We start from the raw sequence: 19,770 nt of genomic DNA, 5'->3' as shown, positions 1-19,770 counted from the left end.
AAAATGCCGTTTTTGATAGGCATATTGAATTGCCCTAATTTCCTAAAACCCTTAATTACATAATTCCCTAATTTCTTACTAGCTAATGTAAAATTCCAATATAAAAACTGTTGGATTTCCATGAAGCAACCTTTGCAAGTTTTCTAAACTAAAAGGTTTCGGAGATTTACAACAATTATTTACAATGCAATCTGATTTGATAAGAAGTTAAAGTAGCACATGTGTCTTAGTGCCATCTGTAGTCTGGTTGGCAGTGTTTTTATATGCCGAATAAAAAGAATATTGTTTGTATCTACAGAATGTTTCTTGCTTGTTTTCACAAATTGGAAAACTGAAATTTCCTTATGTTAAAATTACAAACTTCCAATATTAGGTATTAAATTGAAAACATTTGCTATGTACAACATTTCATATCTGAATTGTACTTAAAACTCTCCAACAACAGGTGAAATAGAGCAGTTATCATAGAATGAGTTTAGCTCCACAATTATTGTGCTTCAGCTAATCATACACAGATGTTCTTTCTCACTATGTATCAGGTACCAGCAGATGATGCAGAACTTGAAAAATACCATGACTATGGTGGTGGAGTCTTTAATTAATAAATTTGAGGAGGACCAGATGAGGAAGGAGGAGATGCTTAAAGAGAAGCAGCAAAGTCAGTCCAACAGCCAGTATACTGACAACTGCTCTGACAGCGATTCCTCCTTCAATCAGGTGAGAGATACTGTATCTTTGCACCCTGGTGTCAATACGCGGTTACATTTGATTTATGTATTGCACTTTTTATATTACTGTGGATGACACTCGTTGATTGTCAAGATAGTATCTCAATCCCTGGATGGCTTTCGTCCTTGGTGTCCTTACAGGTTTTTTCCCTTCTATTGTCGACTGGATACAAAGAGTCCTTTTTGATATTTATTTATGATGGATCTAAATAATTAGTGTTTCAAATCATTTGTCCTTTTTATAGAGTTATGCTTTCATCAGACAAGAGCAGCTGCAAGCTTTGGCTGATAAACTTGACTCAAGCAGACCCAAAGAGGTAAATTATCATTATGATGGTGCACCTTCCTGATGCAACATTTTTGTTGATCAATACGCCGAGTCATGTGTTTCACTGGGCTGGATCCCAGATAAATCTGAGGGGTTGTGAAAAGAATGTCTATTTATCCTACGTTCCCCATTCTAAATCTTTCTACAAAAGTGATTTTCTCAGGCTACTTAAAATGTTAAACGATCTCTGATTTAAGAACTATTATTTCTGTAAGTAGACTTGTATAAAATATAACTCAATAGCCAACTAGCTTTGAAAGAAAAAGAAATCACTATTGTTTATCATGCCTACAAAGTTGGTTGAGAGTCCACAGTGGGCACACCAGATTCTGCTCAAAGGAGTCAAGTTTGTAAATGACTGCTTTTTAATGTAAATGTAATTGATCAGTATAGTCAATGTAGGGTCATGTAACTCTTTGCAGATGCGTTGGGAGGCTCTCCAGGCTCTTTGCTGTGTCAATCCGGCTGATGTGCTGAGCTGTGAGTGCTGGAGCAGCCTGCGAAGAAATCTCTGCGCAGCTCTGACTGACCCTGACCTCAGCGTGAGTCCTAAGCAACCTAATTCACAATTAATAACAATACAAAATAATCATATGGTTTTTATGAACAATTTCAGGCTGCGTTGTTGAAAATGGAATGTTCATCATTCAGAAAACAAGAGACCTGAGTTCTGTAATTGTTGAGAGCTAATTGGTAGTAAATATGCAGGACACTCTTCCAGTAGAAGCTGTAATAATCTTGTTTATTTCCCCCTCATTGTGGTTGTGTGCGTGTGTGTGTGTGTCTCCGTGTGTGTATGTGCGCTGTTAACATACTGTATGTGTTATCCCCATTAGGATGATGTATTGCAGTTCTTTGCTAAAAGCTTCTCCTCCTCTCCACTGAATGTGACACGAGAGATCTACACCAGCTTGGGTAGGCAATTCTGAAAGAACTGAGTGCACATGCAGGACCTCCATTTTTGTGCTGAAGAATAAAACATGATTAACAATAATATTTCAGTGAAAAGAAATTACATTTAAAAAAGTCAGTTCCTCTTTATTTATGATGTAATAATTTGACTTGCAATCCTTCCAATGGTACGTACTTCTGCAGATGTAATATTAGTTTAATGTAAAAAGATTTCAAATTATATATTAGGAGGTAGCGGGGGGCACCCTGGTGGGAAACCGCGCAGTGAGGAGTGAACAATTGTAAACGTGATGAGGGGAATATATAAAGTCCCAATCACTTGTGTTTCTCCCTGCACCACTGATATTGCACTGATATTGAGACATGCTTTTAGATGTCAGCGGGTGTTACAGGACAGATCGGACCCTTTTTTTCCCGACAAGTACCTGCATGAGATATATAGATTTACTGGAGATGGAATCTGATATATGTTCAGACTGCTGGGTCCCAAAATTCCAAACCGTAAAGCACAAAGCCATGCTCTCGCTATCCCACAAATGGTCTGTATGGCACTGCGCTTTTTTGCAAGCGGCATTTGCCGTACTGTCAGAAGTGTGTGTTTGGCACTAAAGTCCTTGGCACACATTTTGTCACTTTTAAGGCTAAAGAATAATACATTTTATTTATATAGTGCTCTACAAGGTAGGCTACTTAAAGAAACGTAACACTAAAATGCACATTTAGTACATAAACACGGATACAGCAATAAAACCAACACATAAAACAATCCTATTAAAAGTAATTAAAACAGTCGGTCCGCAATAGTCTGCCAGACTTTTTCTATGTTTAATTACAGCTGCTGTATATACTTTTTTGCATATTATATGCTTCACCTCCTTATATATTTCCATGATCAGTTGCTGCTCAGCAGGAGAGACATATGCCGCGCGCAGCGCGTTCTCTATTTCTGCATCAGTAAATCTGTGTTCAATACCGTGGTCTATTTAAGAAAGCCGTGGACGCGCACTTATCCCAGCTATGTACACCTGGATTGACTTAGCTCCTCTTCTCAATTTAGTGAATAGTGAAATTGACGGTGAGGTGTTTCCCCCCGAGCGACGACAATGCTGCTTGTTTAGCAAATGTATATGTTGCATTATATATGTGTACCAATATTATTTTATGTTTAATACAATATTTAAAATATGTGTATTTTGCCTTTTGATATGCAGCTAAAAGTGTGGAGGCAAGTTTTATGTCTCAAAAGCGAAGCTTCCCAACTGGCTCAGCCACCATGGACATCAACAGACCTGAGATCAGTCGTCTACTCAAACAGGTACATTTAAAGTGTATCTTACATAACTGAAAGTGTATGAGCAGTCAAATACATTACAGCTGTCTCTCACTTTGTCCGTCTTACCTCAGATTCGATTGATGAATGACTTTCAAAAGGAGGTGACAACGTTTTGGATCCGCCATCCTGAAAAGTATGTTTCTACCGTAATCTGTTTAATTCTGTTAGTTGAAAAATGTTATTGTTAGTCACTTTGCATAAAAGCATCAGCTAAAGGAAAAATGTAAATGGAAAAAATGTAAATTTCTAGAAGAATGTTTAATATCATTCAATTCATTGAAACTATGATCCACTGAGACCTGCTAGGCGAGAAAGCACAAAGAACTCCCGGAAAGAAGCTGAATTAGGGATGTACATTAATAAAACGTGGATGATTGTGGAAGGAGAGAGTGAGAGTGAGAGTGAGAGGGGCTCGGTGTGTCCTAATACTATATAATTGCGATATACTGCAAAGTTTTCCAACATGATTTAGCCAAATGTAGGTTGCCTTTCTGTAATATGCCAAAAACTATTGTATACATAAAGTACCTTTTTGTTGTTATATTTCTACTTGTCTTTAGATATATGGAAGAAGTTATAGAGAGTACCCTCTACCTGCTGTCCTTCCATCACCAACATACCTCAGACCCACCTGCAACAGACAAAGTCCTGAAACCCATTCATCTACTGGCCTTACTAGATATCAAAGCAACATGGTTTAAAAAGTGGATGGTGCGTATTGCAAATGAACAGGCGTTTTTTGATTTGTGCAGAATGTTGCTTTGGATGTACATTATTGAGATAAAAAGTGTATCTTTCTCACTTGTACATGTCTCATATATTCTCTTTCATCTTGATCTGTTGCCCTCTCCCTCTCTCAGCATGGATGCTACAGTAGGACTGTGGTTCTCAGGCTTTTGGACAGGAAATATAAGTCTCTGGTGAGTGATTCACGCCTTGATCCATATCTCTCACTGAAGTCTTTGTACTTCTGAAACATTTAACAACGTAGTGAAACAAGAATGGTATTTCTTTTCAGAAGGCATTCAAAACCTTATTTAGTTACAATAAATGCTTGCCTTTTAAATTGGATTTAAGACAGACAAAACTTTGAATGAATTAGGCAATAGAAGGAAACTGTAATAAATCCGATATACGTGCAGGCCAGTACACCCTAACCCCCAGTCTTACCCTGCAAAGTTTTGAGATGGATGATTAGACATTTCCAGGCAGAACAGTTATGATCATCAAGGAGCTTTTTACTGGAAGCAGAGTATCTGTAGTGATCTCTTCCTCTCCAAAACAAACAGACAACGTGATTAAACTCTGTAGAGAACCAATAATAGCTTTGTGAATAAATAATTTCCAGATAAAAAAACAGTGTTTCTCCAACGCTGTCCAGTGGACAAAGGAGCTCCTTCTAATGTTAGCTCAGCTTGTTTCTCTGAAAAGGGTTAAAGGGCATGTGATCAAAAGAAAATGACTTCTTGGAAATATTCAGGGTAATGTAAGTAGGTAATTCTAAAAATATAACACATATGGTGCGTCATTTAGACATACAGATAAAAACAAATCGTGATACTTTTAAGACTTGATTAAGAGGATCATTAAGAGGTTGTAAGCTTGTTGTTTTCATCAAAATGTGCCACAGTAGCTGTACATTCATTCAGACCAATCATATTTTGTTTGCAGAGAGCCAATACATGTATTGTTTTAGTTTTTATGAAATATTTTCAGGTTGTTGCTGCACTCCAGCAGTGTATCCATTACAGTGAATCCTGTGAACGTTCCTCAGATGAGACAACTGATCCTCAGTCAGCAGAGCCGCAGAGCGTTGGTAAATAAAACTGACCAAAAACTTTCTTCAACAGGTTTATGCACTTTCTCAAGCAGATCTAAATATTAATTTCCACTCTCTCTGTGGTACACATCAGCACATTTGTACTAATGCTGATTTAATGTGTCCTGTGAAATAAACCCCAAAAATAACACTCAAGCTGAACCACTATGATAGCCTAATGAGAAAGTAATGCTTCATTGGAAGCCTGTGGATGGTAAATGTGTTTGTACCTAGACTTGCATTCATAATTCAATCCATTTCCGTAATGTGCACATGTGCTGTCCCTGCTGTCATGAAAATAATAATAATAATAAAACAAAGAGAAGCAAAACAAGACCGATGTTGAGTGTTTTTCAGATAAGAGATTTATTAGAGATTTGTTGGAGATTTATTTCTAACAACAAAAAACAAGAAGACCCAATAAAATGAACCGTAAACGCACACAGAAGGTAGAAGTTAACACTTATCTCTTTCTATAACTTAAAGGTTGAGTTTAAAATGTCTGTCCAAATACACAAATCATCATCTTAATATATCCAATTGAACTAAAAACAACCCTAAAAATGGGATCTCTTATGCCTTCTTGGCTAACCTGAGGTTATAGAACATGTATAGTCTTCTTTGCGTTTCAGTTATTTATAACATGAATTAACTGCAAATGTCTAAAATGAGAACCCTGTTGAGTATTCAATATGGCGTGCAGATTACCGCTTCATGCTGTTCAGGAATCAAGAATCAGGAATCGTTTATTGCCATCATATGTTAGACGTACATGGAAATTGTCTTGGCGGTTGGTGCATGACGGAAGACAGTACAATAATGACAACATAGTGCAGCAATAAGATAAAAATGAAATAAAAGTATAATAAATCTGTTGATGAGCCCGACTGCCGAAGGGAAGAAACTGTTCGTGTGGCGGGGGGTTTTAGTCCTGATGGATGGACCTCATTCCCTGCCGGATGGAAGGGGCACAAACTGTTCATGTCCAGGGTGGGAGGGGTCGGCTACAATCTTTCTACTATCTAGTCAACGACCGTTCACCGTAATGTAGAAAGTATAGCAATGTACCTAACAAGACCAAAAAAAGATGTTAAATGTGCTACAAAGGTCACATTTCACAGCCTTTATTTACTTTGTTATAGTCATTGCTGTGCAAAATACACCTAAAACATCTATGTAACGCAAAAAGGTCTGTCTGCCATCACAACATAATACTAGGGAGTTGTTTTTCTAACTAGCTGTGAGCTATTAAAATGTGAAATACAACATTTGTACAAAAACTAATCAGTCCTGGCCACGTAGGCCAATCGTACCACTGCTGTCATTCTCAATGTTTAATGTTTTGCAACACTAAAGATTTATACCATGAGTTAACTGTTGGATAGATAAATACATACACAAGTTCCTCCTCAAACCTTGTTGAGATGTTGTTTTTGGTCCTTACTTTACTTCCTCTCTGTCAGGTTCAGTCCAGAGGAGTGTTTACACAGGAAAGGAGCTTGAATATGCCGTCTTTGTCCACTCGCTCTGTGTCCTGGGGAAACTCCTCATCTACAGCAATGGCAGAAAGCTCTTTCCCATCCGAATGAGGGAGCGCAAAGGTACAATGCTAGGCTGCTCAGTAAACCGTTTTAAACATTTGTCACAAGCATGAGGGGTACTCTCTTTGATATCCTACAAGTATTTCAATAAAAGCAACATATCATTTTTTACTGTATTAAATTAAGCAGTTTGACGTTTTAGGAAATATGTGTGATCACTGTCTGGCAGGTTATTACATAAGAAGACCAATATGCCCTCATATCTGTTTAATATAAACCTACGTTTTACGGGGAGTTGGTTTTCACACAGTAAAAAAAATGGTTATAAGGAAATGGCTTACACAATTTACAACCACCAACTCTGAACTTTACTAATTAATGTAGTATATCTTGTTTGTTTTATCTGACCGGGAACTATTCCAGTGCTTCGGTTTTTGTATGTAAGTGACGATAAGTTAAAGGGAAAAATAGATGTTAATGGTTTATTGTCCCGTGGAAATCATTACTTGTGTCCTGACTAATCTTTAACACATTGACCACATACTTTACAGCGGACAATCTCATCTAGGAATTGTCTGTTTAAAGACTATGCCTATTCCTCCAGTTTTCCTACGATAACTTTGTATCTCCATCTATCTGAATTGCTAATAAAGTTATGTAATGGTGTGCATGACGCCTAGGTAGGGCATTATAACCGACTCCTTACCCATCAATGACTCTTATCCCAAGGTAGTCTAGAGGCAATTAAATCATAGACGTCAGAATAGTAGATATTGATGAATATGCCCACCCACTATCATGTGATTTAAGATACATTTTTATTTAAGTCTAATTTGGATTTTTTATATTTAAATGTTGACCAAAAGTTTTCTTTTTCTTAATTATCTTTGCTCATCTTCTAAGTTACAGTAAAAAATTAACAAATGATGGAAGATTGAACCAGTTAAAATAAATTTAAATATCGTTTTTAGTCATAGTTCTAAATTTAGAGCGGTCTGTCAAACTATGTAAAGATACTATACTGTATTCTATTATATTTAAAGCCACTTCTGATACTATACTGTATTCTATCATATTTAAAGCCACTTCTGAGAATACTATAATACTTTCTAACACTGTATATTTGACTAGTTGCAAACTGCAGAAAGAAATAACATTTTTTTCTTCCCCCGTCACCAAAATGGGACACTGACACATTTCCTTCCCAGCACTAGCAACTATTTACTAATACTTTTCCTGTCGTTTCTGAGTAACTAGACTGATTGACTTATTGTTCTTGCTGTTTCAGATCCGGTCAGCCTGACAGACCTGGTAGTCATCCTGATTAACATCATGTACCAACACCCCAAACCTACGCACATTGATGCCTCAGACACAGGTGGAGCACCACACACTGACGCACAGATATAAAGCAGGTGTAAACTAATTGGGCTCCCGCCCTGTTTTCTATGCTGACTTTGAGTCTGCAATTGGGGCACTGAAGATAGACCGCGACCTGCCCTATGAGGTGTAACGGCACTCCTCAGACCATATCTTTTATCTCTTAACCTTGTACTGCTTCATGTGACACTGTGGTTGTCTAGAAGACCTTGCTTTATTGCCCCATTCATTCTCTTGATTTACAGTGCAGCAGTTTCCCTGCCAGTGATCAATAGTGTGACCTACCTTGACTGTCAGATGACGATCACCTCCTTTGGCCACAGAGCAACTCATTGAATATTTCACCTGCACAATGTTAAAGATCACTTACACCAGTTGAGGATATTTTAAATTGTAACACAATGCTACGGAATATAATGTCAGAGATTGAGGTATTTAAGTACTTGAAAGACTTTAATTTAAATCTTTAGGAAGCAATATTTAAGGAACACTAAATTAATGTCACAAATTGAATGAAAACCTTTAACACGTAATAATTGTTTACAATATCCTTTTTTACTTTTTCACCCTAACCTGTAAAGAGTAATGTCCTCAACAGTTTTGTGTGTTAGTGTAGGGATGACTATTGTATACTTACCTTAACTAAGCAAGTATGAAGTTTTCGAAAGTAAGGGTTATATATGTATAATTACAGGACTTATTTTATATTGTGCAATTTTTATTTATACCATAATATTGTTCTAGTTACTGGTGCGAGCAACATTTTTGCTATCCGTGCTGGTTGGGATCGAGCCTTTTTGAACTACTTCATACTATAAAGTAATTTAACAAGGATACATAGTCATTTGCCATCCATAGAGTGGGAAATATTGTCAGTTATTACTTCCTTTCAAGTGCACAATCCTAATAGAATCTTGTATGAACCTGTGTCTGGACATACATATATGAATCCAAGTCATATAGACTCACGCTGACAATGTATCTATCCAAGACATTGCAACATACAGTGCCTGGTTAAAAGTTAGAGGAAAACTATGTGTGTTTTCAGACTCCCTGTCGCCCAGCTGTCTGGTGATGGAGGTGCTGTGGATGATCTGTGAGAGGACCGAGTGTGCTGCAGACTGTCTCTACCCAACCCCTGTAATAGAGACCCTGCTTGCTCCTCTTATAGCACTGCTCAATGGACAGCAGGTGAAACATACTCACTAAACGTATACTAAAGATTCGAATAGATCATATATAGGTTTGCAAATACATGCCACAAACATTGTTTAAAATCATCTCTGTTATAGGAATTGAATGTATTGTAAATATTTTATATTGTTCATTCTGGACACATGACTTCCGTTGTAGTCTGTCCTTCTCTGAAGTTCTCCCTGATGTTTCTTACCTTTTTTCCCCATCGAATGGTTTTTCATTTTTTGGGGAGTTTTTCCTTTGCCGATATGACCGTTTCGGGACAGAGGATGTTGCATGTGTACAAACAACAAGGTTCATGAATACAAATAGACATACAAAAAGTTTGAAATTGAGACAAATATCATCCCCCTCGCTAACCCAGCCAGCCAATCAGTAGTATCAATGGGCAGCCTGCAGTCCACTGATAGAGGGGGCGAGCACCCGACCCACCAGTTGAGATTCATTGATTAAAAGTCATAGTATAGTCTTTAATTTTACCACCCATTAGCTTGTTTTATTCCCTAAACAGTAGCTCTAACTCAACATTACATGCACAACATTTGCCATTACCATATATCCCTAATACATATCTAATCTCGATTATAGATGCAAGGTCTGTAGCCGGACAGTTAGCTTAATCTCAAACGTTACCACAAACCATCCTTTTAAGCTCGCTTCCATCTCAATACCGGAAATGTCTGTGCATTTGGGTAAATTGATCTTTTTATTCTCTATTGTTTGCAGACCAAATTCAAATTTCCAGCAGCAACCCTGATTCTCATCGCCGACATTCTGGCTCGCATTGCAAGCACTGATAGAGGATTAGCTCTCTTCTTGTATGAGAAGAACCTAGTTGTAGCCGATAGTGAGAGGTGAGATGGTGTGAATACATTGAGTCTTTTTCGTCGAATGTTAATGAATATATTGCATATTTTATGATTTAGCCCCACGTTAGTTTTGTACTTTTTTAAAATTGGCCGACCATGAACAGTCGGTCCAATTTGAAACAGCAGTTGGATGTTGTGAAACAACAGTTATACATTCACCAGTGCTGATATTACTGAGTCGAAATTGTTTTGACGATTGTGCTCTAGTCTGCTATTAATTATTTCATGTACCTCTTCTGAGAAATATGTTGTAAAAATGAGCAGATAAAAGTCCATTACATTAAAGATCTAGTCCAGACATTGAAAAAAAAATGGTTGCTTGCAGTTATAGAGACAGACTACAAACAGTATCATTGGAAAGTATTTGACATTTAGAAATTAATGAATTAAAGCAGGATTTAAAGGAACATTTTAATGCCAGCCATCAACATATTTCCCTTTGTCTTTTCCCCTCTCTTCTGCAGAACCTTCCCTGCTGATGTTGTTGTACAGCTCACTCTCAGGCTGCTGGAAAACGAGCTGTCCACAATAAATGAATCCGACAGGACTCATTCATTATGTGGAGCTTTCATCTTTGTCTGTAGGCAGATATACAACAGCTGTGAGGGTTTGCAGGTCCTCCAACCCTACGGTCTGCACAAGGCTATAGCTGCTGCATGGAAAAAGGTACCCACACAGATTCTGGATGCTCAATGACTTACATTTTGAGTGAATCAATAATGATAAAAGAGCTCAGTAAATGCTGGTTAACTTTTGCGGACGTATTTATATTTTGTTAAATCCAAAAATGAAGGCCAAATATTTAAAAATTATAAAACGGTTCAATAAAAATATTTTGTATCATAACCTAGGTGTTGATTTTGTATATGCCAGAAACAAGACCCTTAAAAAACATCAGATCATGTTTAATTTGCCTGATGAAAGCTGTGAAAATAATGCCTGAAAGGGAGGGAATTAACTAACCATTTTAATTTGCTCCTTTTAACTTTGAGAATACTGCTTTTGTCATAATACATTGAAATGCCATTGAAATGTGCACTGCTCCTTTTTCCTATTTACAATTTTACTTTACATTACATGTCATTTAGCTGACGCTTTTTTCCCAAAGAGACTTACATTGCATTTTAACCCATGGCTTACTCCAGTCTGTGTTAAATATTAATCATTGTTCTGCACATACTTCTATCTTGCTGTACTAAATGGGGTCTTAAATCAAAGTCTACATCTATTTTCGTTGCATTGTGTTATATAATGTATTAACAATGTTGACCTCAGTGCACACACTTTTTCATGCCAACATGTAGTATCTGTTTTGGAAAAGGGGTTTATTCCAGGAAGAATATAGTTATTTTCTGAGGTGAAATGAGCAAAAATAGTATCTTTCTTTATTGTAAAATGATCAATAATGGATGTTACAATATCTATAAAAATACAATATGGAGAAGACAGGTTGTAAATTGCTCTACTGTTGTTCTTTATCCAAAGTAAAGTTATGGTCACAGAAAATTAGTAGTGCAGTTAACCTATTACGGTATCTATGAAATCAATATAAAACTTAGTTTCAAAATGGGGACCTAGAATATTAACAATCTGCAGGCTTAAATTTATTTCTGTTTTTGATTATAAGAATGTAGTCAACATAGATAAACGATGCATTTTCTTTCTTTATTTCTAGACCAGTTCCTTGTCAGAAAGGGTTCCAACTCCGGTACCTGGAGCAACCTCTGCAACATGCACCCAGGAGCTGCAGGACATGTGAGGCTAGCTTGAGTAATTTTATTCAAATCGCCAACATACCATCTCTGCATCTGTGACAGATGTTGTAAACAAACCATAAACAAATACATAAGCTACAGTTTCAGTTACAAATGCACATTGTTTAAGTATTTAACTATTGTCGGACACAATCAGCAAAAAATAAATAACATAATAATAAGTGGGATCTAGTCACAATACTTAGTATCTCTGATAAGCATGTTAACCACCTGTACATCTGTCACCAACTCTTTCACTGGTGTAAGGAACTGCTTTAATGTGACTTGTATAGCACTGCATCTTCCTCTCTCTTTTTGACTTTGGAACAGGCTCATCTGGGAGGAGACTTTGTTGGACAGCTTGCTGAATTTTGCTGTAACTCCTAAAGGCCTGATGCTGCTCCAGCAGACAGGAGCCATTAATGATTGTGTCTCCTTCATGTTCTCTCGCTTTACAAAAAAACTACAGGTAACATACATTGTACTTTAAAATTCTACACCACTAGGTGAGCATATTTCCGACTTGTCTTTTTTATTTACTTAACAATTGGAATTTACCCACATCAGAAGACATTTTTTATTTTTTACATTTGAAGCTATTTAGAATTTTCAATCAATATTGGTGACCATAATTATTCCTCAAACAAATTCCTCAATTTGAATTAAGAAATTCATCAGATTATATATTACTTGTTCAAGGGCACCTCAACTCTGATATTGAGGTTGCACCACTTCTAATTTCCTTCTCCACCCAATTTCCAATATTGCAATCCAACACATGCTTGACTTTGCACCAGCCAATGAAAGAAATTTCAGATGTTGCCAGACAAATTTTGGGGTAAAGGCACTGCTAGGGGATATCAAGTTAAATGTAAGCTTGTCGGATAACAGTTGTGCCAGCTTCATATAAATCAAACAAGGGCACTTTACAGCAGAAGTACTGAACAATGATGCTAAGCTGAAACTATTTCATCACCTTTATGGAAGCCCTAAAAGAAAGTGCTTGACAGCAGTTCAGTTTTTAATCCTTCTTGTTCCCCTCAATGTACCACATTGACTACACACATGAATATACATTTAAGCCAGGATACAGGATTACAACTAAATGTATGTACACACAGACTGTTACATCAAGTACATTTCTATTTGAATTCAAATGTAAAATTGCCAAATGTCTTTGAGAAACACCTCTTGATGGCAATAGATCACACTGTATGACTGTTTTGGAAGTCAACACACAGATTTAAGCTTTTGTTTCCTACAATGACCTACCATGCAGAACATCTTGAAGCCCTTCATTAATTCTGTATGCCCATGCCATCAGTATCTGTATTTCCTGCTGCAGGAGATGTGGTCATTTGTTGCTCCTGCTGTTCCTGAAGGCTACAGTAGTATTTACTGTTCAGAATTCACCAGTAGCCTGTAAACCGTTGCATGCTCCTAGTCTTGTACACAGGATTTAATATATTAATCTCTGGACTTTACATATACAACTTATGTATACTATATTGTAAATTATTAATATTGTAAAAATGAAGGATCAGCACACAAAAAATCGATTTGCCATTAGATATCTCCCCAGTGTGCTAAACTACATTATGAAGTGCAGGATTTTAGCAGTGTCATTTGTCGTTTGTATTCCCGAATATAAGTACCAAATTTACAATTCCCAGTTGTTGTTTTTTTTTTTTCTTCCATCCCCTCCAAACTTCATTTAAATTATACGTAATAAATATATTGTGTATTTCTTCATTGAAATATGTGCTTCTGTTGGTGTTTTTTGCAGGTGAGCCGCTGTGAGAAGTTTGGATATGGGGTGATGGTGACACAGGTGGCAGCAACTGCTCCTGGGATAGCAGCTTTGCACAGTTCAGGTACTAAGGACTATGTTGGCACACAAAAACAACTTGGGATACAAGCCTGAATGTATCATAGTTGGCATAGAGCAGCCCAGAAAGCAACTTCTTTTCCAAATGGTCTGCTGTAATTTGTAATAAGTGGATGAAGAAAGAACAAGATGAGGTGTTAATGGATAGATTTCGACAGGAATTAGAATCTGACCAAAACAATTTAGATTAGTCTTTAATATCTGATTTACAATGCAAATTGTAGATTTGGAATTGTATGTTATTGTAACACAATGAAACCCACTTATGACAATCACAATGCAAGTGCTTAAATGAATGAAAAAGATTAAAGAAACATTCTGGATATAAAATAATTGTCTTACTTACCAAGTGGTCCACTTATAAGGCTAATAGCAGCAAAATTGGTGTTCCTCAGGTTTCCTTATGTCGTTTATGCTAACAACAAGAAACAGTCATGGCAGCCAGGGATGAAAACAGAAAATGAATGGGTGTGGGGAAAGCACTTGTGGTCGTAGCCACCCTTGAAACTGCTTTACCGTGTATTGAAACCGTAAATAAAATTCAGTAAATGGCAAATTCCAATGATAATCTGTATAATGAATAAATGAAATGCAAAATACATTTGGTTGTAACAAATATATGCTTGTAGTGATCAATTTAACCCAGACCAGGCTCTACAAATTCATATCATAACTGAGGCCTTGACGATGTGTTGCAGGTTTTGTCCAGGCCTTGGCAGTAGAGCTGTGGTCTGTTCTAGAGTGTGGAAGGGAAGACGTCGCAGTGGTCCATCCAAAGCCCACACCCATGGATCCCATCGACGGTAGCTGCCTCAAGGTTGTAGGCTGTAGGGGGAGGTCACTCTTTAGTGTGTGTGTGTGTGTGTGTGTGTGTGTGTGTGTGTGTGTGTGTGTGTGTGTGTGTGTGTGTGTGTGTGTGTGTGTGTGTGTGTGTGTGTGTGTGTGTGTGTGTGTGTGTGTGTGTGTGTGTGTGTGTGTGAATACGGACAGCCAGTGAACTGTGACCTGCCACTGGTAACTTTAAAGCCAGCCTTATCACTGTGTCGGCCACTGGGTTATATGCATACAATCAGACCTACAAGTCCATCTCAGCCAGAACTGTTGCAAACCAAAAAAATCCTAATTAAAGATTAGATGATGTTGATGCCTAAAGAATTAAAAAATTTACGGGGACACAAATAATTTGACCTATGTTATTTGAAAAGTAATTTTCAAAACAACTAAGCAATTTCACACACACCCAATAAGAACAAATTATCAAAGAAAGTATAAAAAGAAGATAAAATCTTAATTAAGGGAATCATTGAGTTTTCAAAACCAATTTCAAATGTTCTAAGTTGTGATCAAGTTTTGAGTTTATTTTTTACTGCTTTCTCTAATCCTTTAATTGTCTGTCTCTTTTCATCTGTCTCTGCAGTCCTTTTTGTCATTTGTCAACCTACTCTCCTCTTCCCGATCGGTGTGGGAGCTCCTAGGTCGCCAGCCTCTCGCCAACAAGAGTGAATACACCCTAAGAGAGGTGCCAACCTCCATTCCTGTAAGTGATTTTTACACAGTGAGGCCCAGACTTCATGCAATGCCTCTTTCAGCCATCTGAGGGCATGTTTGCACTTTATATTTGGCCTTCAACCACCACCCACACCTCACAATGGCCTCCTCCTAAATTCTCCAATACACTGAGGCTGATGTACATTTTTCACTTTACACATCATAAACATTAACAGTTTTCCTCTTGGCACCATAACTGCTGTATTTTTATTCTCACAGTATTTCATTTTACTCCACAGGATCTGATTGACAGGCTGATTGCTATGAATTCAAATGCAAAGATTCAGTCCCTGTTCCACTACGAGCAGTCTCACACATTCGGCCTGAGGTGAGATTGATATTTCTTTCCATATCATTTAACATCAGTGGTCGAGGCGCATGGAATCTGATTAGCACCTGGGGACAACGCTCATTCACACACGTACACACACTTCAGCCTCTGGCAATAGCAGACTGACATGCGGTTCTTTATACTTTGATTACCCAGCTTTGAAATGCTGATGAAAGGATTTCTCTGGATAAAAATGAAATAAGCTTGTGTGTGTGTGTGTTATATATTTGTGAAGAGCATGCCGAGTAAGAAGGGGGTAAAGAAATTCCTCTAAAAGTTACCTCCAGTATTGTATTAAGGTTCAAATTTGAGGTCGTTATTTAATACTGTTCTGTAAAATGACAATAATTGCATCTTTGTATTATGTCTGTGTTGGAGAGATTGTATATTACAGTAGGTAAAGTTTATTGTGAATGCCATTGTGATGAAAATGGGTTTAAGGGAGACATAATACAGCTTGTGCAAGTATGGCTTTTTTTTTACATACATGGGTGGCTATGGGTCATGGCTGTCTACACAATGCTCTGGTAGATGTTGTGCATTGCTTTCTGAATCACAATAGCTTTGTCTTTGTTTGGAGCCTTGCTGACTCACTCGCTCAGTCAGTGACTGTCAGATCAGCCCACTCCTATTAACATCCAGAAGCCAAGTGAAAGGAACAAGATGCTCTATTCATTTGACATCCAGACTGATGGATTCACTGACAAACGTACACTCCGTGCCTCCGGCTAGGTTAACAAAATTAGCATTTCAATAAAGCCAAGGAAGATCATGCTCATTTTGAGGTATAGGTGTAATTTCCTTAAACCAACAACTGCTAAGTAAATTTGCATGAAAACAGCAAAAGGGGAGATTTGAAAAAAGGGGAGAAAAAAAATAGACGTTTAATTCAGTACCGATGTCTTTTGCAAAGTTGATTAATTAGGTTTACAGTCACTTCATCATTCACTATTTGCATATACACACACTCACATACTGTTTTCAAGGGGATGCTGCTATCCAATACATACCCACATGACCAATGTGAACTCAATAGTTGAATACTTTTTAACGCAGCATAACATAATTGCCAGTTTTTTTGTTCTATTATCGGTTTATCCACACCCTAAAGGAATATGCTAAGGCATTCTACTACTACTACTACTGTATGGATATTGCTTTACTGATTCCAAGAGAGAGACTTGTCAAGAGAAATATAATTAAACAGCAGAGATAACGGTTGTTATACACATACATACATATCATAATGCCAATAAATGCATATGGCAAATATTGAAAAGACAGTTGCAATGGGTCATTAACTTATTTAATGAATGCAACTGTTATCATATGGTTGTAGATTTGATCCTGTCTGTCAAAGTGTCCCTGAGCGAGACATTTAACATAATTTCTCCCTTACAGCAGCCTACTGCTCCTAAATGCTTACAATACTGCAGATGTTGAATTTGATATATGCCTTTGTCTATTAAAGTTCAAGTGTGTGTCAAAAGGTATTTGAGAGGCAAATTGTGAAGTGCTTGGATAAAAGTGCTACATAGAAGCATTTAATTTACCATTTCCACCAAAACGATGAAAAGTTAATAAGTTTAACTGAATGGCGGGATGGGTTATGAAACTGTGGGAAGATTCATGTCAAAGTTCTGTCGCTTAATAAGCATTCTTTTTCACTTCATCACGTGATATAATATTGCAAAAGTATCCACATTTGTCGTTTCCGTTTTTAAGTTTTTCTTCATACCATTAAATGCTGATGACCGAACGACGATCAAAAATCACAGAGAGTTTCCGGGGAAATTACCAGGGTAATATTTATTAACGGCTAAATTCTGCTTGATCAGATATGATTGAGAGTGATTGAGAACAAACCCACAGCTGTGATGATTCGGGTCTTACTAAATCCTGATTTGCGCATGCGACTGTGTGAAAGCACCATTATCTGACTTAGACTAGCGGAGGGAAAATGGCTCAGGTTCAACTCTTCCAATAGAAATAATTAAAACCGTGACGCCAGTTGCAACCGTCTCCTTAATGCTAAGAGGCTCATTGAGATGATATGTCTGCAGAGCCTTTTAAAAGGAACTCCCAGAGTGGCATAGGTACAGATAGTGAATGAATTCAGGTTGATGTCTCAACAGCAAGAGTTGGGGATGTATTCTATTGTCTGATGGCCGGCGAGACATTCTGTTGTAATCATTGTTGCAGAGGGCGCTACACCAATGTCCAGTAAAATATGCATCTGTTTTTCACACACTAAATAATCCCTGGAAGCAAAGCCTATTGAGGTGTATCAAACACTTGGAACTTGTTCTGACACCTGCAACTAATGCATTATGAGGTAGCTCTGGTGCAGCTTTCATCTAAAAGTGGATGTTCATATAGCAGCAGTGCCATTTTTTTTCTTTTTTTGCTGCATTTAATTGGTGCTTAAACAATTTCAGATTTGCTTCGGCCCTGTTTGTATTTAGTGGAGAACAGTGTCCCCTACTGTACAAAGTTCATTTAAGCTCTGCAGTAAAACATATTATATTAAACTGCATTTAAAAAAAATGTTAGACTCGGGAACTACTTCATTTATTTTCCAAGACCACTTTCTTGCATTGCCCAATAAGTTAAAAAAAGGTCATCATAATGTTTGATTATAAATTAACTGGTCTTGCTCCAAATGGTTGTTTTTCCTCTGTGTACGGTTTAATTCTCAAAGTTGAGCCCAAAAAGGGTATGACTACAGTAGACAAGACTGTGAGGGGACTCAAGGGAACTCTGCCTCAATGATTAGCACAGGGGTTGGTCCATGATGTATGTTGAATAATGAATAATCTGTCCATGTTCATGAAGATCACTTTTATTTAGTATGCTCATTGGTGTCACTAATTTTTATTTGTTGCATATGTGTTCCTTGCACACTCAGATATGAACTAAAAGTTGACCATATATTGCAAAGCTTTGTGGTTGTTGGGTGAGTCCTACATAAAAATGGTTCACATAGTGAACGGATCAGAATTTTTCTTAACCCTCCTATTACCTTTGGGCTCAATTTGACCCCCAAGTTTAACGCCTCTAAATAGATAACTAACATCATTTTTTTTGCTTCAGATTTTATGACTTTTCCTAATTTAACAGGGACAACTGGGTAAACATAAAATGAACATGATGATATGTTTTGAATGTCATGTACACATGTTGTACGCACCGGTGTTGCACAGGCCGTTTTAGCTGTATAAAATAATCAGGTCGTCCTCAGGCCAGACACAAAATCTGAACCTTCAAACCCAAGCACCTGCAGTATATTATCAAATAATCTACAAAGTAACACATTTGAACCAATTTGAGTTTGGAGGTGGGGGGTGGAGCTAGGACTGCTGCACGAGGGGCTACTGTGAAACTGACCAACTGACCAGCAGCCTTCTAAAGCCTTCACCTTGGTGCTTTGGGTGCTTTATTATTATGATCTCTCTCTCTCTCTCAACTGAAAATGACTTCTAAAGAAAGACTTTTTGTCACTGGAAATATATAATATATAAGAATGATCTCTTTTAAATGGTATGTCAATCAGTGACATTTTGTTCTGATCTGCATATTTCTCAATAGTCGCTTAACAGGTATTTCCAGATGTTTAAGGGGGTGGGTCTCTTTTTTGTTTTTAATTCAATGCGCTATTTATGTAGTCAACACACTAGCAAAGTTCATAATACATAAACCTGAGAAAAAATATAATTATAATCATTTTCTGGGTGTTTAAATCGCTGAGGTCAAATTGACCCCAAGGGTAAAATGTAAATTTGAAGGTAACAGGAGGGTTGAACAACTGTGCTCTGTTTTTAGCAAACATCTAGCGGGTGTAAATGGTGCATTTGTTTGGTGCTATTTTTGAGACGCAGATTTATAGACATTTGGTTCATCTGGAATTGACTCAAAGGAACTGTTATGTTGCCTCTATTGAACATTTCACCCAGTGTAAACATGAACCTCATTGTTGTGTTTTGAATAGCTTTTGGACAAGAATGGGGCCCTTTGGCACAGAGGAATAACATTTATCAAGCTTTGGAAACACAGGCGCTAATTGTTAGTAGAATCAGTCCATTGTTTTGTTCATGGGATTTGTTGTCTTTTACCAGATTTGTCAACCCTCTCCTTGAATAAAA

The 19,770-nt window shown here is 37.3% G+C and overlaps 1 protein-coding gene across 1 annotated transcript in view; it reads left to right on the top strand.

Annotated features, from left to right (window-relative positions):
• The window catches only part of tbc1d32 (TBC1 domain family, member 32), a 61,364-nt gene that overhangs the window by 1,735 nt on the left and 39,859 nt on the right, over positions 1-19,770 (top strand). The window contains exons 4-23 of the mRNA XM_037449729.2: positions 540-717; positions 974-1,045; positions 1,479-1,598; positions 1,893-1,971; positions 3,180-3,283; positions 3,373-3,434; positions 3,862-4,012; positions 4,162-4,221; positions 5,018-5,117; positions 6,584-6,721; positions 7,950-8,039; positions 9,090-9,232; positions 9,965-10,092; positions 10,572-10,773; positions 11,783-11,862; positions 12,192-12,330; positions 13,648-13,735; positions 14,448-14,566; positions 15,167-15,286; positions 15,537-15,625. Coding sequence (XP_037305626.2) covers positions 540-717; positions 974-1,045; positions 1,479-1,598; positions 1,893-1,971; positions 3,180-3,283; positions 3,373-3,434; positions 3,862-4,012; positions 4,162-4,221; positions 5,018-5,117; positions 6,584-6,721; positions 7,950-8,039; positions 9,090-9,232; positions 9,965-10,092; positions 10,572-10,773; positions 11,783-11,862; positions 12,192-12,330; positions 13,648-13,735; positions 14,448-14,566; positions 15,167-15,286; positions 15,537-15,625 — 2,262 coding nt within the window. The remainder of the gene's footprint in view (positions 1-539; positions 718-973; positions 1,046-1,478; positions 1,599-1,892; positions 1,972-3,179; positions 3,284-3,372; positions 3,435-3,861; positions 4,013-4,161; positions 4,222-5,017; positions 5,118-6,583; positions 6,722-7,949; positions 8,040-9,089; positions 9,233-9,964; positions 10,093-10,571; positions 10,774-11,782; positions 11,863-12,191; positions 12,331-13,647; positions 13,736-14,447; positions 14,567-15,166; positions 15,287-15,536; positions 15,626-19,770) is intronic.

The sequence above is a fragment of the Pungitius pungitius genome, chromosome 20, assembly GCF_949316345.1.
Source record: "Pungitius pungitius chromosome 20, fPunPun2.1, whole genome shotgun sequence".
In the NCBI taxonomy this organism is placed as follows: Eukaryota; Metazoa; Chordata; class Actinopteri; order Perciformes; family Gasterosteidae; genus Pungitius; species Pungitius pungitius.
This window is presented reverse-complemented; position numbering and strand designations above follow the sequence as displayed.